The sequence below is a fragment of the Mobula hypostoma genome, chromosome 9, assembly GCF_963921235.1.
Source record: "Mobula hypostoma chromosome 9, sMobHyp1.1, whole genome shotgun sequence".
NCBI lineage: Eukaryota > Metazoa > Chordata > Chondrichthyes > Myliobatiformes > Myliobatidae > Mobula > Mobula hypostoma.
The window spans coordinates 3,558,527-3,577,994 of NC_086105.1; the positions used below are offsets into that span (position 1 = coordinate 3,558,527).

The 19,468-nt window shown below is 48.0% G+C and overlaps 1 protein-coding gene across 4 annotated transcripts in view; it reads right to left on the bottom strand.

Annotated features, from left to right (window-relative positions):
- nr1h4 (nuclear receptor subfamily 1, group H, member 4) overlaps positions 1–19,468 on the bottom strand; it is a 98,113-nt gene that overhangs the window by 18,299 nt on the left and 60,346 nt on the right. For 3 of the 4 annotated variants that reach the window (XM_063057607.1, XM_063057605.1, XM_063057603.1), the window contains 4 exons: positions 17,725–17,858; positions 15,684–15,782; positions 13,931–14,030; positions 11,611–11,757 (listed from right to left, as the gene is read on the bottom strand). In XM_063057607.1, coding sequence (XP_062913677.1) covers positions 11,611–11,757; positions 13,931–14,030; positions 15,684–15,782; positions 17,725–17,858 — 480 coding nt within the window. The remainder of the gene's footprint in view (positions 1–11,610; positions 11,758–13,930; positions 14,031–15,683; positions 15,783–17,724; positions 17,859–19,468) is intronic. The other variant, XM_063057604.1, reaches the window with a different exon arrangement.

A 19,468-nucleotide genomic window follows, 5' to 3' on the forward strand; every position in this document is an offset into this window, starting at 1 on the left:
CTGCATCCTGCATCGCTGGGATCTAACCGGATCAACATTTTCACACAAGTTATCACTCAGGATGCCAGTTCAGTAAAATCCCTGAAACAGTCGTGATGGTTGAATAACTATAAAACAATCTCCAACTGTTGATCAGACCAATATCTCAACTTTCAGATAATACTGCAATTTGCCTTTTAGGTGTACAGCGGATGCAACCTCATTGCCTCTTCACGCGGCCTTGGATCCCCTGGTCATTACGAATACTTACGTCAGGCTTCTATAATCTTTATTGATTACAGTTCAGTGATCAATACAATCATTCCTACAGTTCTGATCAAGAAGCTCCAAAACCTGGGCCTCTGTACCTCCCTCTGCAACTGGATTCTAGCCTTCCTCACCGGGAGACCGCAATCTGTGGACTGGAAATGACATCTCCATCTCACTGATAATCACCACTGATGCACATGTGCTTAGCCCACAGCCCTACCGTCTCTACACCCATGACTGCACAGCTCAAATGCCATCTATAAATTTGCTGACGATACAACTACTGTTGGCAGAATTTATGATGGCGAGGGGAGGCGTACAGGAGCCAGATAGATTAGCTGATTGAGTGTTATTGCAGCAACAACCCTGCAGTCAACATCAACGGGGAGGGATTGTCGACTCAGGCCTAAGAGGCCAGCACTGGGCATTTTCATGCCTTACAGGGCGCAGATTGGAAGTCTGGGTGGGGCGCCACTCCTCACACAGACTAGAGCAATGTGTGGATAAGTGCCTTGCTCAAGGACACAACACCTGGCTCGAACTGGCGACCTTCAGATCACTAGACGAACGCTTAAACCACTTGGCCACATGCCCACATCAATAAGACCTAAGAACTGATTGTGGACTTCAGAAAAGGTAAGGTGAGGGAACACACACCAGTCCTCTTTGAAGGATCAGAGCAAGCGATTTCAAGTTCGTGATTGTCAACATCTCTGAAGATCTATCCCGGGTCCAATACATCTATGTAGTTATAAAGAAGCCACGACAGTAACTATATTTCATTAGGAGTTTGAGGAGATTTGGTAGGTCACAGGATGGCAATAGGTTGCGAGACATAAACTCAGTCAGCTCTATCATGGGCACCAGCCTCTGTAGCATCCAGGACATCTTCAAGGAGCGATGACTCAAAAGGGAGCATTCATCATTAAGGTCTCCCATCACCCAGGTCATGCCTTGCTCTCACTGCAACTTTTCAGGGGCAGCTTTATATACATACAACGCCTATAAAAAGTATTCCTCCCCTGCCCCCGGAGGTTTTCATGTTTTATTGTTTTACAACATTGAATCACAGTGGATTTAATTTGACTCTTTTGTGTCAAAGTGAAAACAAATTGGTCTAAATGTATTACATTCATTAAACACAAAATAATTGATTGCATAATTACTCACACCCTCTTCAAGTCAGTATTTAGTCGATGCACCTTTGGCAGCAATTACAGCCTTGAGTCTGTGTGGATAGGTTTCTATCAGCTTTATATATCGAGACACTGCAATTTTTCCCCACTCTTCTTTACAAAACTGCTCAAGTTCTGTCAGATTGCATGGGGATCATGAGTGAACAGCCCTTTTCAAGTCCTACCTCAAATTCTCAGTTGGATTCAGGTCTGGACTCTGACTTGGCCAGTCCAGCACATTAACTTTGCTGTTTTTAAGCCATTCCTGTGTGGTTTGACTTCATGCTTGGAGTTATTGTCTTGCTGGAAAACAAATCTTGTACCAAGTCACAGTTCTCTTGCAGACTGCATCAGGTTTTCCTCCAGGATTTCCCAGTATTTTGCTGCATCCATTTTACCCTCTACCTTCACAAGCCTGCCAGGGCTGCTGCTGTGAACGATCTCCACAGCATGATGCAGCCACCACCATGCGTCATGGTAGGATGGTATGTTTTTGATGCTGTGTGGTGTTTGGCTTATGCCAAACATAGCGTTTAGTCTGATGGTCAAACAGCTCAATGCTGGTTTCATCAGACTATACAACCTGCTTCAGAGTCTCCCATGGGAGTTTTTTTCATCAGTGTTTTCCTTTTTGCCACTCTCCCATAAAGCTGCGACTGGCAAAGCACCTGGACAACAGTTGTAATCACAGTCTCTCACATCTAAGCGGCTGACGTTTGTAACTCCTCCGGAGTTGTATAGGTCTCTTGCTGGCCTCCCTCACTAGTTCCCTTCTTGCACGGTCACTCAGTTTTTGAGGACGGCCTGCTCTAGGCAGATTTACAGCTGTGTCATATTCTTTCCATTTCTTGATGATTGACTTAACTGTACTCCAAGGGATATTCAGTGACTTGGAAATGTTCTTGTATCCATCTCCTGACTTGTGCTTTTCAATAACCTTTTCGTGGAGTTGCTTGGAGTGTTCTTTTGTCTTCGTGGTATAATTTTTGCCAGGATACTGACTCACCAGCAGTTAGACCTTCCAGATACAGGTGTATTTGTACTACAATCAGTTGAAACACCCTGACTTTCCCTTTGGAGATGTGGAGGTGATCTCCATTTAACTAATTATATAACTTCTAAAACTAATTGGCTGCACCAGTGATGATTTGGTGTGTCATATTAAAGGGGGTGAATATTTATACAGTCAATTATTTTGTGTTTTATATTTGTAAATAATTTAGATCACTTTGTAGAGATCTGTTTTCACTTTGATACAAAAGATACTTCTGTTGATCAGTGTCAAAAAAGCCAAATTAAATCCACTGTGATTCAATGTTGTAAAACAATAAAACATGAAAACTTCCGGGGGGGGGGGGGTGAATACTTTTTAGAGGAACTGTATATACTTACTGTAATTTACAGATTTTTTAAATTATGTATTGCAATGTACTGCTCACACAAAACAACAAATTTCACGACATGCCAGTGATATTAAACCTGATTTGGATTCTGATTCTAAGATTTCAGATTATCTTTAGTCAGAGAGTGGTGAATTTGTAGAATTCTTTACCACCGGCAGCTTTGGAGGCCAAGTCGTTATGTATATTTAAGGCAGAGGTTGATCGATTCTTGATTGGTTCGGGCATGAAGGGATACGGGGAGAAGGCAGGAAATTGGGGCTGAGAGGGAAATTGGGTCCGACATGATGAAATCGTAGAGAAGACTTGATGGGCCAAATGGTCTAATTCTGCTCCTGTATGTAATGGTCTTATGGAAATTTGTTAACTTAGCGGTAGCAGTACAGAGCAATACATGATAAATATAGAAAAATAAATAAGCTAATAACTCAATTACACCAAGTATATATGTATATTAAATAGTTAAATTAAAAAATAGTGCCAAAACAGAAAAAAAGTGAGGTAGTGTTCACGGGTTCAATGTCCATTCAGGAATCGGATGGCAGAGGAGGAAGAAGCTGTTCCTGAATCACTGAGTGTGTGCCTTCAGGCTTCTGTACCTCCTCCCTGACTGTAGAAGAGGGCATGCCCTGGGGGCTGGGGGTCCTTAATAATGGACGCTACTTTTCTGAGGTACCGCTCCTTGAAGATATTTTGGATACTACAGTTGCTAGGAGCCAAGATGAAGCTGACAAATTTTACAACTTTCTATAGCTTATTTCGGTCCTGTGCAGTAGCCCCTCCCCATACCAGACAATGATGCAGCCTGTCAGAATGCTGTCCCCAATATATAAAGGTTTTTGAGTGTTTTAGTTGACAAAACAAATCTCTTCAAACTTCTAATGAAATATAGCCACTATCTTGCCTTCTTTATAGCTGCATTGATATTTTGGGACCAGGTTAGATCCTCAGAAATCTTGAAATCCAGGAACTTGAATGCTCACTCTCTCCACTTCTGATCCCTCTGTGAGGATTGGTATGTGTTCCCTCCTCTTACCCTTCCTGAAGTCCACAATCTGCTCCTTCGCATTACTGATATTGAGTGTGAGGCTGTTGCTGTGACACACTCTACTAGCTGGTATATCTCGCTCCTGGGAATGGAAGGTGCTCCCAGAGAGGATACATGGCTGTAGGGGCGGGGGTCCGGGTAAGCACGCGTGTGGCCTCCTGGTGCTCCTGGTGTGGCCTCCTCTATATCGGTGAGACCTGATGTAGATTGGGAGACCGCTTTGTCGAGCACCTACTGTCAGAAAAAGCAGGATCTCTCAGTGGCCACCCATTTTAATTCCACTTCCCATTCCCATTCTGATATGTCCATCTATGACCTCCTTCACCGTCGTGATGAGGCCACACTATATTCCATTTGGGTAGCCTCCAACCTGGTGGCATGAACATTGACTTCTCTAACTTACAGTAAAGACCCCAACACCCCCCTGTACCGTTTCCCATACCTTCTTCCCCCTCTCACCTTAACTCCTTGCCCACTCATCGTCTCCCTCTGGTGCTCCCCCTTCCTTTTCTTTATTCCATTGCCTTCTTTCTCTTTCACCAATCAACCTCCCAGCTCTTTACTTCATCCCTCCCCCTCCAAGTTTCACCTATCACCTGGTGTTTCTCTTTCCCCTCTCCCCATCTTTCAAAATCACTCCTCAGCTTTTTTCTACGATCCTGCCGAAGGGTTTCGGCCCGAACCGTTGACTGTACTCTTTTCCACTGATGCTGCCTGGCCTGCTGAGTTCCTCCAGCATTTTGTGTGTGTTCCTTTGCAAGTCATACCTGGTTGTCTTGTACAGAGCTGGGTCACTAGACTTAAATGCTGCAGATCTAACCCACAGCAGACCACGGCTTTGGCTTTGGGAGTGGATAGGAAGTTTTCATAGGCACGCTCTCATCCAGACAGGCTTCAATGAAGTCGGTAACAACTGCAGAATACTCAACTAGATTTGAAGATGAATCACTGAATGCAGTTCAGTCAACCGATTCAAAGCAGTCCTGTAGGCACTCCTGTGTTTCCCTTGTCCAAACCTTCTTGGTCCTCACTGCTGGTGCTGCAGTCTTCAGTCTCTGCCTATACTCAGCGAGTAGAAAACCAGCCAGGTGATCAGATTTTCCAAAGTGTGGGCGTAGAGTCGAAAACACCGTTTTCTTAAACACAGCAGTATCCCTGATCGGCAGCCACGTTTCCTTCGAGGAGTCCAACAAGAACTACAGCCACAATCAGCATTGTTTTCATCAGTTTTAAGCAGCGATAGATTGTTCAATCCCCTTGAAACGTCTTTATTAAATGTACAGACCTTGGAAGCAGTTGTGATTCTCAATATTATTTAAACACAAGAGATTCAGCTGATGCAGGAACTCAAGAGCAGTCCTGTTGAAGGGTCTCAGCTCGAAACATTGACTAGTTATTCCTCTCCATAGACGCTGCCTGACCTGCCGAGTTCCTCCAGCACTCTGTGTGTGTCACTACACGGACTTTACAACCTCCTGCGGTTTGATTGGAAGTTCTAAATCCTGAGCATATCAACATGGAGCTGTAGACACATTGGCAGATAAGCGCCTGGGGTGGGATGGGGGGGCGGTAGTTGAATGACATAGGAGAAAGTGAGTGGTCAGTGGTGTTGTCCAAACCAGCTGTGGAAATGGTCCCTAACTGGCGTGGAGGTCATCGATATGGGACAGAGAGAGTGAAGAACTCTCAAGGAGACCTGGAAACTGTTGTCTAGTTATTGTTACCTGCTGTCAGACAGATGTCTGTAGGAGTGTACCTCTGTGGGGGGGGGGGACAGGGACAGAGATAACCCCTCTGTGGGAGGGGCAGAGGCACATAAAGCCCCCAATGTGGGACGAGCAGGACTGAGGGAACTATTCCTTTCCTCAACACATAGAGTCATAGAAAAGTACAGCATAGAAACAGACCCTCAGCCCAACCAGTCCATGCCACACCATTTAAACTGCCTACTCCCATCAGCCTCCACTGGGACCATCACCCTCCATACCCCTACCGTCCATGTACCCATCCAAACTTCTCTTAAATCTCGATATCAAGCTTGCATGCACCACTTGCGTTGCAGCTCATTCCAACTCTCTGAGTGAAGAAGATTCTCCTTTTGTTCCCCTTAAACGTTTCACCTTTCACCCTTAACCCATAACCTCTAGTTGTAGTCCTATCCTCCATAACAGCAGTGCAATGACTGGAGACGAGTATGATCTTCTCCTAAGGGATGTCAATTGGTGGGTCCTCAGGCAGCTATAGAGGCTGATCTGGTAATGTTAGGGTGTATTCCCTTAATGGAATACTCCTGTGAGTGACTTTGTTTAAAGTGGTGTGGTCACCACACAGTCCGTGGGCAGACTGGGGTCAGGGTCCAGTGGCCTGGAATACAAGATGACTGGGGACCTTTCACTGCTGTAGCCTTCCTCCCCCTTCACTGCCATTCTGATGTGACATCATCGTCCACCAACTCCACCGTACAAGTCTTGGTTGGATCATCATTTGTCTGGAACCTCTCCCTTGACCTTACTGCCATGGGTGACCCCACCAGGAGCTCGGTGCCAGACAGCTAAACTCCCGAAGCCATTGCTCTCAGAATCTCAGGAACTTGGAAGCCACTACACCGTGACAAGGTGGCAATCCTCAGAGAAGTCCTCAACACAACCGCGAGAGATCCAGGGCAACACACAAAATGCTGGAGGAACTCAGCTGGTCAGGCAGTATCTATGGAGAGGAATAAACAGGCGATGTTTTGGGCCGAGACCTTTCATCAGGATTTCCTTTCCTCTCACAGATGCTGCCCAACCCACTGAGTTTCTCCAGCTGACCTTGTGTTGCTCCAGATTCTGGTGTCTGCAGTCTTTCTCACGTTGCTGTACCACCAGTTTAAACTCAGGGCGAACTTGCAAGAAGAGCTCTTTGTGGAATGCCGTCGTCAGGTTGAAGAAAGGTCAGTGACAAATGAAAGGTCGACATTTTGAAAACCTTTGAAGTCCCCCAGTGCTCACAGTGATCAATACAGGGTTACCTGCTCAGTGCTCACAGTGATCAATACGGGGTTATCTGCTCAGTGCTCACAGTGATCAATACAGGGTTACCTGCTCAGTGCTCACAGTGATCAATACAGGGTTACCTGCTCAGTGCTCACAGTGATCAATACGGGGTTATCTGCTCAGTGCACATCAGATGATTTATCCACCACCATTGGAACTAAGGTTGGGTTAAAAAAATCTGCTGCCTTGATGTTATCCCACATCTGCATGTGAATGAAACCTTCTACAGAAAGGCCATTGTCAGACACTGACCAGTCATTTCACGGAGGAGTATGAATTCATTATGGTCTCTCTGATAATCCAAGACACAGAGATGAATAATGCAACAAAACGCCCTTAAGTTAAAAGTTGATAGAGGACAAAGTGAGAACTTTGAGAGGGACGTACAGCCACAAATCATCCAGTTATCACATCTAGACTGACACTTCCACACAAAGGAACTAAAGATATGCAGCCTTTCAATGTCCAAAGTAAATCAGAATGATCTGTTCCTTTATATCTGGAAAACTATAGCACCAACAGCAGAATTCAAAGCAGATGGTCCCTACAGTACGGACCCTAGACCAGAGAGACGGGCAGCCACTGGGAACTAACAGGAGGAGGTGTCCATACTCTGGGCTGGAGAGAAAGGTTCCGGTGCAGTACTGAGGGAGGGTCACACTATGGGAGGGGTGGTACTGAGGGAGGGTCACACTGAGGGAGGGGTGGTACTGACGGAGAGTCACACTGTGGGAGGGGTGGTACTGAGGGAGGGGTGGTGTTGAGGGAGGGTCACACTGTGGAAGGGGTGGTACTGAGGGAGGGTCACACTGAGGGAGGGGTGGTACTGAGGGAGGGTCACACTGTGGGAGGGGTGGTACTGAGGGAGAGTCACACTGTGGGAGGGGTTGTACTGAGGGAGGGTCACTCTGTGGGAGGGGTGGTGCTGAGGGAGGGTCACACTGTGGGAGGGGTGACAATAGACAATAGGTGCAGGAGTAGGCCATTCAGTCCTTCGAGCCAGCACCGCTATTCACTGTGATCATGGCTGATCATCCACAATCAGTATCCAGTTCCTGCCTTATCCCCATAACCTTTGATTCCGCTATCTTTAAGAGCTCTATCCATCTCTTTCTTGAAAGCATCCAGAGACTTGGCCTCCACAGCCTTCTGGGGCAGAGCATTCCATATATCCACCACTCTCTGGGTGAAAAAGTTTTTCCTCAACTCCGTTCTAAATGGCCTACCCCTTATTCGTAAACTGTGGCCTCTGATTCTGGACTCACCCATCAGCGGAAACATGCTTCCTGCCTCCAGCATGTCCAATCCCTTAATAATCTTATATGTTTCAATAAGATCCCCTCTCAGCCTTCTAAATCCCAGAGTATACAAGTCCAGTCACTCCAATCTTTTGACATATGACAGTCCTGCCATCCCAGGAATTAACCTTGTGAACCTACGCTGCACTCCCTCAATAGCAAGAATGTCCTTCCTCAAATTTGAAGACCAAAACTGCACACAGTACTCCAGGTGTGGTCTCACCAGGGCCCTGTACAGCTGCAGAAGGACCTCTTTGCTCTTATACTCAATTCCCCTTGTTATGAAGGCCAGCATGCCATTAGCTTTCTTCAATGCCTGCTGTAGCTTTCAATGACTGATGAACAAGAACACCTCTCGTTGTGCTTCCCCTTTTCCGAAGTTGACTCCATTTAGATAATAATCTGCCTTCCTGTTCTTACCACCAAAGTGGATAACCTCACATTTATCCACATTAAACTGCATCTGCCATGCATCTGCCCACTCACTCAACCTGTCCAAGTCACCCTGCATTCTCATAACATCCTCCTTACATTTCACACTGCCACCCAGCTTTGTGTCATTGGCAAATTTGCTAATGTTACTTTCAATTCCCTCATCTAAATCATTAATATATATTGTAAACAGCTGCAGTCCCAGCAGTGAACCCTGCTACCCCACTGGTCACCGTCTGCCATTCCGAAAGGGACCCGTTAATCGCTACTCTTTGTTTTCTGTCAGCCAGCCAATTTTCAACCCATGTCAGTGCTCTGCCCCCAATACCATGTGCCCTAATTTTGCCCACTGATCTCCTATGTGGGACTTTATCAAAGGCTTTCTGAAAGTCCATCCACTGGCTCTCCCTTGTCCATTTTCATAGTTAGATCCTCAAAAAATTCCAGAAGATTAGTCAAGCATGATTTCCGCTTCATAAATCCATGCTGACTCGGACCGATCCTGTTTCTGCTATCCAGATGTGTCGTAATTTCATCTTTTATAATTGACTCCAGCATCTTTCCCACCACCGACGTCAGGCTAACCGGTCTATAATTCCCTGTTTTCTCTCTTCCTCCCTTCTTGAAGAGAAGGACAACATTAGCCACCCTCCAATCCACAGGAACTGATCCTGAATCTATAGAACATTGGAAAATGATTACCAATGCGTCCACGATTTCTAAAGCCACCTCCTTAAGTACCCCGAGATGCAGACCATCAGGTCCCGGGGACTTATCAGCTTTCAGACCCAGCAGTCTATCCAACACCATTTCCATATAAATTTCTTTCAGTTCATCCATTACCCTAGGTCCTTTGGCCACTATTATATCTGGGAGATTGTTTGTGTCTTCCCTACAACTACAAAATGAGTAGATGGAGTGAGTGAATTGAGTGAAGCTTTAACTCGAGTGTGAAGAATTTAATCCCAAGCTTTCTCTCACCAAATGCATCAGAGTCACTCTCTGCCTCTGGGTTGGCTGAGCACATGATCACAATATATAAAAGCAATCTGATAAAACACAGAGAAACGAGTAAAGTTTCAGTGCATGGGGGGGTGGGCGGCTGAGGGGCTGTGGAGTGGAGTTACTGATGTGCTTGCGGGTATGGAATGCTGGACGTGTTGATCAGCCTTACTGCTTGGGGAAAGTAACTGCTTTTGAATCTGGTGGTCCATAGTGGATGCTTTGTAGCTTCCTCCCTGATGGAAGTGGGACTATCAGTTCATGAGCAGGGTGGGTGGGATCCTTCTTGATGTTACTGGCCCTTTCCATGGCACCTTTCTGTACACATGTCCTTGATGGCGGGTAGGCTGGTGCTGGTGATGCGTTGGGCAGTTTTGACGACCTGTTGTAGAGACTTCCTGTGCATATGTCATGACATCCGTTTGACTCTTCTCAGTATCAGCACTCCCACAACGTGAATCTCCCTCAGCACAACCCCTCCCACAGTGTGACCCTCCCTCCCACAGTGTGATCCTCCCTCTGTACCGCCCCTCCCACAGTGTGACCCTCCCTCAGTACCACCCCTCGTGTGACCCTCCCTCAGTACTGCCCCTCCCACAGTGTGACCCTCCCTCTGTACCACCCCTCCCACAGTGTGACCCTCCCTCTGTACCGCCACTCGTGTGACCCTCCCTCAGTACTGCCCCTCCCACAGTGTGACCCTCCCTCTGTTCGACCCCTCCCACAGTGTGACCCTCCCTCAGTACCACCCCCCCCACAGTGTGACCCTCCCTTAGTAACACCCCTCCCACATTGTGACCCTCCCTCTGTACTGCCCCTCCCACAGTGTGACCCTCCCTCAGTGCCACCCCTCCTACAGTGTGACTCTCCCTCAGTACTGCCCCTCCCACACTGTGACCCTCCCTCGGTACCACCTCTCCCAGGGTGTGACCCTCCCTCGGTACCGCCCCCCCCCCACAGTGTGACCCTCCCTCGGTACCATCCCTCCCACAGTGTGACCCTCCCTCAGTACCACCCCCCCACAGTGTGACCCTCCCTTAGTAACACCCCTCCAACATTGTGACCCTCCCTCTGTACTGCCCCTCCCACAGTGTGACCCTCCCTCAGTGCTGCCCCTCCTACAGTGTGACTCTCCCTCAGTACTGCCCCTCCCACAGTGTGACCCTCCCTCGGTACCACCCCTCCCAGGGTGTGACCCTCCCTCGGTACCGCCCCCCTCCCACAGTGTGACCCTTCCTCAGTACCACCCCTCCTACAGTGTGACCCTCCCTCGGTACCGCCCCCCCCCACAGTGTGACCCTCCCTCAGTACCACCCCTCCTACAGTGTGACCCTCCCTCGGTACCGCCCCTCCTACAGTGTGACTCTCCCTCAGTACCGCCCCTCCCACAGTGTGACTCTCCCTCAGTACCACCCCTCCCACAGTGTGATCCTCCCTCAGTACCACCCCTCCCACAGTGTGACCCTCCCTCAGCACCACCCTCCCACAGTGTGACCCTCCCTCAGTGCCACCCCTCCCACAGTGTGACCCTCCCTCAGCACCACCCCTCCCACGATGTGACCCTCCCTCTGTACCGCCCCTCGTGTGACCCTCCCTCAGTACTGCCCCTCCCACAGTGTGACCCTCCCTCGGTACCACCCCTCCTACAGTGTGACCCTCCCTCAGTACCACCCCTCCCACAGTGTGACCCTCCCTCGGTACCACCCCTCCAACAATGTGACTCTCCCTCAGTACCACCCCTCCCACAGTGTGACCCTCCCTCAGTGCCACCCCTCCCACAGTGTGACCCTCCCTCAGTGTGACACTCTGACAGTGTGATCCTCCCTCAGTACCGCCCCTCCCACAGTGACCCTCCCTCAGTACACCACCCCTCCCACAGTGTGACCCTCCCTCAGTGTGACACTCCGACAGTGCGATGTACTGTACAGACCAGCTGAGATTTCTAACAGTGAAGGGACATTCTGTACTCACCACTGTGTCTTATACGATCTTCCAACAACTTGCTCTGTTGACAAGGAATCTTCCTGCTGAATATCTGGGCAGAGCGAAGGAACATGGCTTCCACTGCTGAGCCCTTTAACAAGGCAATCTGATCCTCGTGATCCAACATCTGGAAGCCTGTAGACAACAGAGCCAAGGTCACGCACATCTGTCTCACTCCTCTTTGCAACCTTCACTGATCGGACAACAGTTCTCTCTGTGTATCCACCGCACATTCAGTGGACTCCTTGCAGTAAAACCATTCAAAGTCCCAGAGTTTGGTGTGAACGTAAGATTCAAGTTTATTTATCATGCGTACGTGAAAGCATACAGTGAACACAAAATCTCTCTGACCCACTACCATCAGGAAGGAGGTACAGGAGCATCAGGACTAGGACTGCCAGACTGGGTAACAGCTTCTTCCCTCAGGCTGTGAGACTAATGAATACCCTGTCATCACCAAGGAATCATTTCTAGGAGAATGAGCTGTTTACTGTTTACCCATGCCATGCAATATGTTCATTTTGAATTATATTTCATTAATTATTTATGGTGATATTTTGGTTTATGTGCTGCGTGACACGTTTTGTGGGTGTACTGTGGTCCAGAGGAACGCTGTTTTATTTTGTTTTATACCTGTATAGTCAGATAATGAACTTGAAGTTGAATCTGAAACTCGGAACACTAGGCCGCAGACTCTGGTCTCACCGATTTGTGTACTGGTGGGGACGGGGGTGGTCATCGAACCTCGTTCCTCTTGCCTTCACAGAACTCTGGAACCAGTGGGCAACTCACTGACGGTTGGGTGCCACTGGCTCTCAGCCCAGCTGGTGTGCTCAACACCCAACCACGGATGCCCCACAGCTGAGTTGCTGGCTGGACACACAGCAGGTGCTTAGATTCATGGCTTGACTTCTAATTACCCCACATCACTGTCTCTAAACCCTCACCTGACCCCAAACTGCCCAAAACCATCCCCACAAACCTAAAAAAGCAACTAGAGCAGGTTTTTTTCACACTAAACTGGGAGCAAGGTCAGATCCATCTAAGCATCAGGCCGTTTTAGGAATGTCCAGCATGGCCTGGAACCAGCCCAGAGCGTGTCGCTGCAGCGGGGCGTGGGTCTGAGTGCGGGGATGACCCGGCACTTGGACAATTGAAATGCAAGGCCTGATAGACTGAAGGGCAGGGTGTCGGGACTGGGAAGCAAGAGTCAGGGCCATTTTTGCTCCGTGACGGTTTACTTCGCTCTCCTCGGTGCTGAGGCTGAGGCTGTGTCGTGCTCTGGCTGCTCCCAGCTTAGTGTCTGTGAGCTTCGCAGTGACTGGCCCCACTGTGTGATAAACTGAGACTACAGCAATGGACCCACTCCCACTGCTCCAGGCTTCCGATCTATGGGTTCAATTCAGTTCGGAATGCTGTTGCTTGTTTCATTGTTTGTACGATTTTATCTCTCTCTCTCTATCTCTATCCATAGTGGGTGTTGGTCTCTTTTAAAGTGAGCTCTTTCAGGTTTCTTGCTTTGCGGCTGCCTGTAAGCAGATGAATCTCAAGGTTGTGCATACATACTTTGACAATAAATGTACTTTGAACTGAAACTTGAAATTTCTGAGCACTGCATGAATAACTCACACGCAATACTGGAGAAATGCATTTTGTGTGTGTTATTCAACATTTCCAGCATCTGCAGAGTCTCCTGTGTCAAGATATTGGATAAATTATCCTGGGACCGTCACACAGATACAATCACAAACCAGTATCAAAATGCACCAGTGTCTTTACCTTCTCAGGAAGTTAAGGAGGCCCAGCTGGTCACCCAACACTCCAACAAATTCCTACAGATGTACTGCTGAAAGTGGGCTGACTGGTTGCATCATGGTCTGGTATGGCAATTCAAAAATGCAGGAGCGTAAGAAGTGCAGAGAGTAGTGGACTCGTACATCACAGGCCCATCCCTCCCCACAATCAGTGGTATCTACAGAACGTTGTGCTAGAACCCTCTAGCTTCCTCCTTCAACCCCCTGCTTGTCAGGCAGTGGCTCTATTGCCTCCTTCCCTTCTGCCCACCATCTTACTCTGGCTTTTTCCCTCTTCCTTTCCAGTCCTGAGGAACGGTCTCGGTACGAAACGTCATTTCCACGGATGTTGAGTGACCTGCTGAGATTCTCCAGCATTTTGTGTATGTTTCCTGCAGATCTGATGCAATCTGCCTGTGTTGCCGCTAAAAGTAGCTTTCTCATTGCAACAGTGCACATGACAATAAACTCGAGGTTGACTTTCAGTGAAAGGAGCTGGAATTAGACCCACTCACCAGGTAGTTTCTTGGTGAACTCCACCAGTAGCTGGACATGACTGGTTGCGGTTTCAGTGAGGAGCAGGAAGTTTTCCTCGGGACTGCAGCGCTGTTGCAGCTGGAGAGATGTAGAGAGCACCGTCAGACCATCGCATTAGTAGCTCACTCAGAGATGGAACCCAAACAGTTCAGTATGTCAACCCACGGAGGGCCCCTTTGTACCGTCCCCCACTCCCCACTCCCCACTCCCCAGCCTCTCCAACAGTGACCTTAGCTCAGAGTACAGAGTCGCTGACTCACAGCCTCAGAGACCATGAGACCACAAGGGATAGGAACAGAATTAGGCCATTCAGCCCCTCATGACAGCTCTGCCATCCCATCATGGCTCATTAATTGTACTTCTCAATCCCATTCTGCTGACTTCTCCCCATAAACTTCAACATCCGTACTTATCAAGAACATATCGATCTCCACTTCAAATGACTTGGCCACAGCTATCTGTAGCAATGAATTCCATAGATTCGCCACCATCTGACTTAAGAAATTCCTCCTCAGCTCTGTTCTAAAGGGATGGTCCTCTATTCTGAGTCTGTGCACTCTGGTCCTAGACTCCCCCACTGTTGAAAACAATAAGTTTCCACCTCATTCTTCTAAACTCCAGCACTTACAGACCCAGAACCATATATCATTTCTCAGGCGTTAAACTTTTCATTCTTGGGATCCCAACTTCGGTGCTGTCTGTGTGGAGTTTGCATGTTCTCCCTGTGACCATGTGGGTTTCCTCGTTCAGCTCTGGTTTCCTCCCACAGCCAAGCAACATGCAGGTCGGTGGGTAAATTGCCCCCAGTGTGTTGGTGAAGGGTAGGATTGGGGGGGTGAACTGGTGGGAATTTGGGGAAAGTTATTAAGTAGGCACATGGTGTGTTGCCCCGTTTAGTCGGGGACTGAACTGAGGAGACTCGAGGTAATGTTACAGCTCTGGTCAGACCACACTGGGAGTATTGTGTTCAGCTCTCATTACAGGAGCAATGTGGAAGCTGTAGGGAGCGAGCAGCCTGGATTAGACAGCATGCTTTATCAGTAGGGGTTGAGAAAACTAAGACTTTTCTCTTTGGAGCAAAGGAGTGAGGTGACTTGATGGAGATGTACAAGATGATAAAGTGGCCAGCCAGAGACTTTTCCCCAGGGCAGAAATGGCTAGAATGAGGGTATAATTTTAAGGGGATTGGAGGAAAGTGTAGAGGGAATGTCAGAGGTAGGTGTTTTTTTTACACAGAGTGTAAAAGCACTGCCAGGGGTGGTGGGAGAGGCAGATAAAACTCTTAGATAGACACATGCATGACAGAAAAATGGAGGGTTGTGTGAGAGGGAAGGTTAGGTTGATCTTGGAGTAGGTTAAAAGGTTGGCACAACATTGTGGGCCAAAGGGTCTGTTCTGTGATATAATTTTCTATATTCTAATAAAAAAGATTATCACTAGTGGTTAAAAGAGATCTGATGGGCTGAAGATCCCTGTTGTATAAACTTACGGCTCTAACCTTGTGGAATCTATCTCTGGCCCATTCTGGGTGAGGAAATGGTCCCATACCTTCATGAGACAATTGTATGACACATCCTAGAGGAGGTGGCAGTCAGAAACTATCTCTATGTTTGAGAGGCAGAACAAAGAAGGAAATGGTCATAATTCAGGAAATGGGATCAGTGCTGATGGGAAAAAGGAAGGATCTGTGTCTGTGCTGTAAACCCTTGGGTGGCCCTTTCCAACACTTACCAGTTTCTTGGTCAGCTCCTGAGGGACGCGGTACTTGGAGAAGGCATCAAGGATGTGCTTCAGGAGATCTTGTTGCTTTGGGGTAAACTCTATTTTCTGCTGAAGTGACAGAATTGGAACAGTCAAACCCCTGGCTCAAAAATTAACCAGAGCTTTCGGACAATCAGCCATACCGTAGACCCTCAGTGTGTACTCCGTGACTGGGGCAGATGGCACGAGAATGAGAATGTGCTGCCCCTGTGCTGTAAGTGACCCTGACAATAGTACAAGGGCATGGTTGGTAAGATCAGCCGACTGTACCCTTGTATCGTTTGCACTATCTGCCCCTCAAGAAGCTGGGGGTGGGCCACACCATAGCGTAGCAGTTAATGCAATGCTTTAGAGCACCGGTAACCCACCACTCTCTGTAACCCACAGAGTTTGTACATTCTCCCCATGACCACATCATTTCCTTCAGCTTCTCCAGTTCCCTCCCACGTATCGATTCCTAAGACGAATGGGCTTAGGGCTAGTGAGTTGTGTGTGTGTTATGTTGGCTCTGGAAGTGTGATGACACTTGCAGGCTAACACCAAGTCATCCTCAGATGGTGCTGGTTGCTGATGTGATCACTGTATATTTCCATATTTCGATGCACCAGCTAATGTTTACCTTTATAAATCACTTTAAATATTGCAGTCCTTCAGGAAAAGGTGCTCCCACAGGGGAAGGAGTTCCAGGGTTTAGACCAAGTGACAATTGAGGACCAGTGATAGGTTTCAAATCAGAGTGTAGGAGACCTGCAGGAATTCACCGTTCTTGTGTTCCTGTTCCCTTTCCAGGAGGTAGAGGTGCCAGTTTGGAAACCATTCTGAGGGAGGTGTTTTTGGTACCCAAAGCTCTCCGCTGAGATAAGTTCCCTCACTGATGTCTGACCATAGAGGGTTAATCACAGGGTTTGGGCACTATCTCCTCTACCATGGTCCAGCTGAGGAGACGGAGCTCAGAGGCAAAGCAAGTGCTTATAATGCGAGGTCCCAGGTTCAATCCCTGGCATCTCCACACAGCTGACAGAAGTGTTAGGGGCAGCGTGGCAGTGTGGCGGTTAGTGTAAGGCTATTACTGCACCAATTCCCTCCCCCATCTGTACGTTCTCCCCATGACCGTGTGGGCATCCTCCAAGTGCCCCGGTTTCCTAAAACATACAGATTAGTGTGTTAATTGGTCACATGGGTGTCATTGGGCAGCACGAACTCATTGGGCCAGAAAGACCCTGATACTGTGCTGTCTCGCCATATAAAAATAGAACTCCCTGTTCCTCATTTCTCCCTCCATCTAATCATCTCCCAGACCACCGGTCCCTTGCTCCACCCCACTCCTCCCAGCTTGCTCTTCCCCACCCTCCGACTACCCTGCTCTCCACTCCATCGCCCCCACCCCGACCCCTCACACCCACCATTACTCACCCCTTCACCCATTTCCCCATTTCAACTTATTTTCATTTTATTTAGAGATACTTTGTGGAACACACCCTTCTGGTCCACCGAGCCATGCTGCCCAGCAACCCACCCATAACCCTGGCCTAATCACAGGACAACTTACAATGACCAATCAACCTACTAAATAGTATGCCTTTGGAATGTGGGAGGACCCCAGAGCACCCGGAGGAAACCCACACAGTCATGGTGAGAACAGACAAACTCCTTACAGTCAGATTCACTCTTCACCTATCATCTTCTAGCTAGTCCTCCGTCCCCTACCCCCACCTTTTTATTCTGGCATCTTGCCCCTTCCTTTCCAGTCCTGATGAGGGGTCTCGGCCCGAAACATCGACTGTTTATTCATTTCCATAGATGCTGCCTGAGCTGCCGAGTTCCTCCAGTAATTTGTGTGAATATCCTTTCAGATGCTGACATAACTGAATGCCAAATTGCAATGTGCTGAGCTGTAATAGCGTTGTGCTAACTGCTACCCAGTGTAAGATCAGACTGTGCCTTTGGGAAGATATAATAACCATCGCGCCCCTTCCCCCATCGCCGGGAAACATGATAAGAGCAGGTTTACTTTGATGTGCCTGGTTGTGGACGTCACTTGCTTGGAATCCAGTCCGTCCGTGGTCTCCCTTTCCGGCGGATCGGGGGGCAGTGAGGGGCACTTCCTTAGTCGTTTCGACTTGCACTGAATTTCTGTTAGCAGACCTGCAAGAGCAGAAGGCAGGTACCTGGATTACTCACTCCTCTCTGAACAATCCCAGTACGCTGGTGGTCCCACTACCTGTCTAGATATGTCTGAAATACCGTCAGTGACCCTGCTTCCCCACTCTCTCTGGCAGTTTGATTGAGATCCTCACCTCTCTCTGAGTGACAAAGCTTCCTCTTAAATCCCTGCTAGCACCTAGTGCACATTATACATGAGAGTCCAGTAGCATTATTTTGTCGTATATTTGACTATGTCACATTTGAACCATATGCCAAGTTCTTATTCTGATCCCTGATTACTACAGTTCGGTAACACTATGACCACTTTGACACTAAAATGGTCCCTTTTGTCCTAATTGTGTTCTTTGATGAAAATTGTGTACAAATATGTGTAATTTATGTTTTCCTGGTGACTGCTGCTTCCCTGATGCTCTGACTGTGATGCTGCTGTAAGTGAGCTTTACATTTCACACATGCATGCCCATGTACAGACGGCAGGAAACTCAAACTGGACTCTGACTTTAACCACAATAACCAATCACACTCTTACTTATGAAGATCCTATCTACATATTGCAATCTCCTTAATGCTCACACAGACCCCAGTGACCCTGTGATTTCAGTCTTTGAGGACGATGTGAGAGCATCATTCCGGAGGGTGCACCCAGGGAAAGCGTCCGGCCCAGATGGAGTACCGTACCTGGCCGAGTGCTAAAGACCTGTGCTGACCACTGGATGGAGTGTTCACTGAGATCTTTAACCTCTCAGTTTGGCATTCTGGCGTACACACCCGCTTCAAGCAGGCTTCAATCAAAGAAGTAATAACCGGACTGAATAACCACCATTCAATGAGATGTGCAGCCACGGTGATGAAGCTTTGAGAGGCTGGTCAAGAAACACACCAGCTCCTGCCTGAGAAGTGATTAGATCCAATCCAATTTGCCTACTGGAGCAACAGGTGCCCAGCAGATGCCATTCCCTTGGCTCTTCACTCAACCCTGCAACATCTGGACAGCAAAGATACGTACATCAGGATGCTCTTTATGGACTATCATCCCCTCAAAATAATCAATAAGCTTCAAGACCTTGGCCTGAATACCTCCCTTGTGCAATTAGATTTCCTCACTTGCAGACCTGAATCATTCAGATTGGCAACAACATCTTCTCCATGATCTCCATCACTACAAGGCTGTATGAACAGCACTCTGCTTTATTCACTTCACACTTATGACTGTGTGACTAAGCACAGCTCCAATGCCATATTTAAACGTGATGATGACAGCACTGTCATTGGCCGAATCAAAGGTGGTAATGAATCAGCACATAGGAGGGAGATTGAAATTCTGGCTGAGTGGTACCACAACCACACCCTCTCACTCAGTATCAGTAAGACCAAGGAGCTGATTATTGACTTGAGAGGAAACCGGAGATCTGTGAGACAGTCCTCAGGGGATCAGGGCTGAAGAGGGTCAGGAACTTTAAATTCCTCGGTGTTATCATTTCAAAGGACCTGTCCTGGGTCCAGCATGAAACTGAAATTATGAAGAAAGCATGGCAGCGCCTCTACTTCCATAGGAGTTTGCGAAGATTCGGCATGAATCTATACCTTTG